The sequence below is a fragment of the Sminthopsis crassicaudata genome, chromosome 5, assembly GCF_048593235.1.
Source record: "Sminthopsis crassicaudata isolate SCR6 chromosome 5, ASM4859323v1, whole genome shotgun sequence".
Lineage (NCBI taxonomy): Eukaryota > Metazoa > Chordata > Mammalia > Dasyuromorphia > Dasyuridae > Sminthopsis > Sminthopsis crassicaudata.
The window spans coordinates 223,954,579-223,961,222 of record NC_133621.1 but is presented as its reverse complement, the minus strand read 5'-3'; the positions used below and the strand labels follow the sequence as shown (position 1 = coordinate 223,961,222).

General features: G+C 45.8%; 1 protein-coding gene across 1 annotated transcript; it reads left to right on the top strand.

The window, feature by feature from the left end:
* Positions 1-1,033: 1,033 nt before the first annotated feature.
* HOXC4 (homeobox C4) lies at positions 1,034-5,133 on the top strand. The gene is made up of 3 exons (XM_074270157.1): positions 1,034-2,341; positions 2,903-3,471; positions 3,970-5,133. Exons 2-3 carry the CDS (start codon positions 3,033-3,035, stop codon positions 4,320-4,322), a joined length of 792 nt encoding a protein of 263 aa, XP_074126258.1. The 5' UTR covers positions 1,034-2,341; positions 2,903-3,032; the 3' UTR covers positions 4,323-5,133.
* Positions 5,134-6,644: the final 1,511 nt, after the last annotated feature.

The window sequence follows — 6,644 nt, the reverse complement described above, 5'->3', positions numbered from 1 at the left end:
TTAGCCGTTGATTCTCTCCCGTAACTTGGAATTACACTGCTTACCTCCTCCTTCCCAAACTACTAGTTTTAAATCAATAGGATCTTTTTTTCCCCAATTAATTTACACTACCTCTCTACTCAGACTTAAGCAGCTCAAACCAGCCTCCTGCTCACTCCCACAAGTACCTAGTTTTCAAAGAAGTTTGGAAACTCAGGCTCTAATTTCCCTAATGGATTATTCAATGTTCCAGGGAATTCAAACATCCCACCCCAATCCCATTGAGGGTGTGTATGTGTGTGCACAAGAAAGGTGCTTTCTCTCTCCATCAGGGAGAAGGAATGTGCCCTTTTCCAGGAAGGGGTATATATACACACACTACACCCAAGTATAACCAAAGTTCCTTTTCTATAGCATACACAGCCTTCCTGCTGAAGAATATCGATTTAGTTGTGGTGGGGCAGTTTGGTAGAGATAGATTACAAAACTCCTAAATTTGAAGTCCTAGACTAAGAAGAAATAAAAAGAGGAAAATTGGAATGATTAGCACTTTAAAGAAAGAACAAACTTGGCAATCAAGAACATAGCAGTGGATAGCTGCAATTCAGAGGTTTAATTTGGTCTCTTCTTATTCTCCCCCCTCTCCTCCCTTTTTCTCTTCTCAATCTCTCGATGAGAGGGAGGGGGGGGCTTAATTTGGGGGGAAGAGGAGACCTTTCACCCTCCCCCCACCCGAGTTCTAGAAGCAGAAAGGATGAGCCCTGAGTCTCTCTGCTCTAGCCTCTTCCTCTCTCTCAGCTCCCTCTCTTCCTTTTCTCCTTCCCATTCCCTTAATTGCAGATGTTCTAATTAAACCCTCAAATAGTTGTTATGCTGTTTTAAAAGGTACTAATTCAAGTGTCAACCAGGCCGGGAGGGGAGGGGAGGCAGCGGTAGTGGCGGTGGCAGCGCAGGGTGGCGAATTAAAGGTAGATTGACTAATCACGGCGGCGATCATAATAAAATCAGAGGGGGAAAAAAAAATCACATTATGACTTTTCGTGGAAAGAAGGGAGCAGGCAGCGGCCGCCAGCAGCACGCCTACTCCGACACAAAGAGCCTCGGCGATTCCCCTAGACTGATTTATGACGTTTTACAGCCCTATAAAAGCTGCAGCGACGAGGCAAACGCTCCTACCACCGCTGGCAGATTTAGTCTAATAAATAAAACATAAACAGTTAACTTTATGTGTCACTTTTATTGTTATCAAGTAAAATATAGCTGGGCCCGGCAAGCTATGATTTTAAACTATAATTGTTATCAAGTACAACAAGGGGATCCGGCTCCCTCCCTTCCCCTCTCTTCTCCTCTCCCCTCCCCTGGCCCCTGCCCCCTCCCCCCTCAAGTAAACTATGACTTATCCAGGGGCAGTTAATTGTAATCGATGTCAAGAAGTGGCTTCTTTAGCTCTGGCAAGGGTATGTTGTATTGGGCCCTCCTTTCCCTCTTCTTGGTGAGGTTTCCACTTATCTCTCCGTTCTGCCTTCTGAAAACCATCCAGGATAGTCTAATTTGGGGGGAGAATGGGAATGGATAAGGACATCATCAGGAGTATATTAAGGTCCTTCTCCCCGCTCCCAATACCTGTCTCCCTTCTGTCTTCCTCCTTATTCCTTCCCTTCTCCCTACAGGCCCAGACAAGTTATAACTTGGAGGAACAGAATCTTCACCTGTCCCTGTTTTCCAATACACGCTCTCCAAAGGAACCCATTTCTCTACCCCTCCTCTACTCCCAAACTCTGGCTGCTGGGAGGACAGGGGGAAGTTTTGCTCTTGTGACTCAGCCTTAAGCCAAGGGTGTTCTGGGATGTTTGTGGAAGTGTGTTTACACAGTCGGACCATAGATATTGCCTCACACCTAACAGTCAGGTTTACACATAAAACAACACACTCCGTGAGCAGAGACAAGCATTCTATCACATCAAAAGTTACTTATCTCTACTTATAGAGATACCCTACATCTACTGGGTGATAGCTATGGACATAGGTCAGCAATGGAGATATGGTCAATATTGATAGAGTTCTGTAAATGTTATCAGTTTTTTTTTTCCTTCCAAAATCCCAGATGCAGTCCTTTTAGATGATTTATTTTCAAGAATTGGAAAGCCAAGGTAGGTAGGACACTGGAAAAGTCCTAACAGTGAGAATGTAAAGGAGAAGCTCTGGTTCTAGTGGGGAGAGGCTGAGAGAATGGCAAATCGAAGAGGAAGAGTTCTGAATTCTGCCTTTTCCCAAAGACATAGCATCTCTCTCCAACCAAGTTAAGGGCATCCAGACCTTCAGGCATGACAGTCATTTGCATACAGCCAGCTCTACCTGTCAGGTAAAATTCTTTAGCTCCCTTCTCTCCCAACAGTCGGAGGAGAAGTTGGGGGGGGGGAAGGGGAAGTTTGGGAGAGTGTGTTTTAAAAGCGGGGCAGAAAAGGGCACGGGTTCTGATCTTCTTAGACTTGTGGTACACCAGCGTCTTGCTCAGCTTGGTGCCCTCTCCCAACCCATGCTCTTGCTCCAACTTCACTCCTCATTGGTTCTCGATCTAGACAGACTGAAACATACAACCATTAATGGCTTCATTTGGGAAAAAACACACACAAACAAGGAAACACAACATGATTGGATCTGGGGGCTCTCCCACACAATTTTCCAGCGCCCCAGATCCAGATCCTACTTCTCTCTGAGTGGGACTGGGGGGAGGGTACACTTGCCTTCTCAGGTTGGAGAAAACAAACTCACTGAGGGGTTGAAGGAAGACATCCCAGCTCCAGTCAGTCTGGGTCTAGTCTCCCCTTCACAAAGCCCCCCACTCACCCCCACACCACCACCACCAGGAAAAAAATTGGATACATTTTGAATAAAGCGATTCTGTTCCTTATCCGGGGACTAGGTTGCTTGGCGTGATTGGCCGGCGGAGTCACATGGTGAAAGTAACTTTACAGGGTCGCTAGCTAGTAGGAGGGCTTTATGGAGCAGAAAAACGACAAAGCGAGAAAAATTATTTTCCACTCCAGAAATTAATGATCATGAGCTCCTATTTGATGGACTCTAACTACATCGATCCGAAATTTCCTCCATGCGAGGAATATTCGCAAAATAGCTACATCCCTGAGCATAGTCCGGAATATTACGGCCGGACCAGGGAATCAGGATTTCAGCATCACCATCAAGAGCTGTACCCACCACCACCTCCACGGTCTAGCTATCCCGAGCGCCAATATAGCTGTACCAGTCTCCAGGGACCGGGCAATCCGAGAGGCCACGGGCCGGCTCAGGCGGGGCACCATCACCCCGAGAAATCGCAGCCGCTCTGCGAGCCAGCTCCTCTCTCCGGCTCCTCCACTTCCCCCTCCCCAGCCCCGCCAGCCTGCAGCCAGCCAGCCCCAGACCATCCCTCCAGCGCCGCATCCAAGCAGCCCATAGTGTATCCATGGATGAAAAAAATCCACGTTAGCACGGGTAGGCAACTTTGCTTTTTTGCTCTCCTCCTCCCTCCCCTCTTCCCCTACACTTCCCACCCTCCTCAGTCCCCCTCCGGCTCCCGTCCTCCTTTCTCTCCTTCCCCCTCTCTCTCTCTAGGAGCGTCTCTGGGTTAGCACAATTGAACTGGATTTACGAGCGAGAATGGGTAATTACATCCCCCATAAATTTTATGGCTTAGCTACTCTGGGCAGTCCGAGCCATGTGCTAGGATCTGTTATGTATGTGAGAAAACTCTGCTCGCTTTCTAAGGGCGCATAAATAATTCAGTGGCGTTACAATGAGGATTCCCCTCTTATTAGACTACAAAGTCTTCAGCGTCCCTCAAGTTCTTTATAACCCATTTAGTTCGATGACTTTATTATTTTCCCCCTCCTGCTCCTCCGAGCTGAGAAGGGGGTGGGGGTTGGGGGTCAGGAAAGCCTGCTGCCTCTGAACCCCCTATCTGCTTTTCCCCTCCCCCACCCCTCCCCCTAGTGAACCCCAATTATAATGGAGGGGAACCCAAGCGTTCGAGGACAGCCTACACCCGCCAGCAGGTCTTGGAATTAGAAAAAGAGTTTCATTACAACCGCTACCTGACCCGGAGGAGAAGGATCGAGATCGCCCATTCGCTGTGTCTCTCCGAGCGGCAGATCAAAATTTGGTTCCAAAACCGTCGGATGAAATGGAAGAAGGACCACCGACTCCCCAACACCAAAGTCAGATCCGCCCCACCAGCCGGAGCGGCGCCCAGCTCCCTGCCCGCAACCACCCCCGGCCCTACTGAAGACCATTCCCAAAGCTCAACACCACAGGAGCAGCGAGCAGAGGACATTACCAGGTTATAAAACATAAATCACACCCCTTCGCCCCCATACCCACTCCCCCACCCCCCACACACAAATTGACTCTTATTTATAGAATCTAATATATATATATATATATTTTGGTTCTTTCTTCTCCCCATCTCTAGTCCTTTGCTTATTCCAAACAGAAACAACAGATACATGGAAACAAGCCCCCCCCCCCCCCTTCTCTCCCTTCCACTGTTAAGGACCCTTTTAAGCATGTGATGTTGTCTTAGCATGGTACCTGCGGGGCTTTTTTTAGGCCGTTTGGGGGTTTTATTTATTTTTTAAGAAAAAAAAAAGCAGCAAAAAAAAAAAAAAAAAAAAAGATATATATTGCAAGGTGCGATGGTCCAGTTCTGGTTAATTTTCAGGGGGAAAGAGGGAAGAAAAAGGAAAGAGACATTTTTAGGCCAATTCTTCTGTTTCTTCTTTTCCTTTTTTCCCCCTTAGGCCTTTTGCATTGAAAAATGCATCAGGGGAGGTGAGGGAGGGGGAAGTCATTTTAAGGAGAACAAAGCTATGAAGTTCTTTTGTATTATTGTGGGGGGGGTGGGAGGAGAAGGGGGGGAAAGGCAGCAGACAAAGCTAAATGCATCTCGGGAGCCTCTTCTAGCTGTTCAGTTTGAGGAGCCAAAAGAATATCAAAAAGAACTTTCAGTTCTGAGATGGAAACTCCAGACCTTAGGTAGATTTTTCACCCCCCTTGTGATCATTGTGGTTTTTGGACTGAATTTACTTGGTTATTGTAAAACTTGCAATAAAGAATTTTAGTGTTGATGTGAAGTGCCCCGTGATCAATAATAAACCAGTGAATGTGAATTAGTTTTACTTAATGTCTGATGGTTTCTTTTTTATTCCCCCTCTCCTCCAGTGGACTTGGGCTTCTGCTGGTAAAATCCCACCTTCTCCCTAGTTGCTTGCTAAGTTTACTCTAAGCAAACATACGAATCTTAAGTCTCAACTCCAGTTTTCCAGTGTCCTTAGGACCAGGAAGGGAAAGGAAGTGGTGTGTGTGTATGTTTGTGTGTATGTGTGTGTGTGTGTGTGTGCTTGTGTGTGTGTGTGAGAGAGAGAGAGAGTATGTGTTGTATGTATTAGTTCAACTAGAAGGTTTATGTGGGACATTAGAATTGAATTTTCTTTTCACCTCTCCTCAATCTGAGTTTTCAGAGAGGAAGGCGTCTTCTGGGGGTGGGGACAGAAGAGCTGAGAGGCAGGGGGTGTCTTATTTTCAAATGCCTCTAGTTGGTCTCTCTCCTCTCCACCCTTGTCTTAGGGAGAGCTTAAGCAGACTTGGACTAGGATAGTGTCCTCAATTTTTGCTTTATTTTGCTTTTAAATGAGACATGTAACTTTGATAGAATGAACAACTTCCAGTAAAGGACTCCTAACAATGCAGATAAAGCCTCAGAGCATTGCTTGGGAATAAGTGATTTACCCAGGTTCACTCAGCACGTATCTGGGGCATATATCTAAACTCAGTATATCTCTAAACTCAGTTCTTGCTGAATCCAAGGCACTTACTGTGCAATTCTGCCTCCCATCTCTCATAGGGTTATTTTGTGATTGAAGGGGCATAAAGGAGAGGTGCCTCCAACCAATCCCACACCTAAAAAAGTCATTTTAAAGGCAGTCTAAGGGAAACTTCAGACTTTTTTTGTTTGTTTAGACTAAGAATGGAGGAGGAGGGGAAAGACAGAGGTTCAAGAGGACTTCCTTCCACCGGTAGGCCTCAAAGCCTTGTGTTGGATGGTAATGGAAATCCCCCCCCCTCCAAAGACCAGCCAGGTGTGGGGTAAAGGCCCACAGAGAGAAAGATCTCATTGCTGTCTTCTGCCCCACACCAATCTAGGCCATGGTAGGCTTGTGGGAGAAAAATGAGCAGTTTTCTGTTTATAATAAAATTAGAAATTCAAGAAGAAATGTATAAAAAAATAAATAAACATTTCCCCTCCCTATTATATGGAGAATTTTAAGTAGTAATTTTTAGTATTGTAGACTAGGCCCAAGAAACCTCCAAGCACATATTTTATTTGCTTATTGGAAAAACAGTATCTGAATTTACTTGGTTGTTGTGACAGTTATCTTCCATAAAACTCACAAGCCTTTCCTTGCCAGGAAGTCTGTCAAAATTTTAGGACATTAAGGGATCTCAGAAGCTTTATTCTTTTAAAAAAGAAAGGAGAAGAACCATGCTGATTTGGCTTACATCAAAATCTTGCTCTCCTTTAGCATATCTTAGGATGAAAGGTGACAGGACCAGATAAAAGGCCTCACTGAATAGAGAATTCAAGATGCAGAGGAATATGTGTGGTTGTT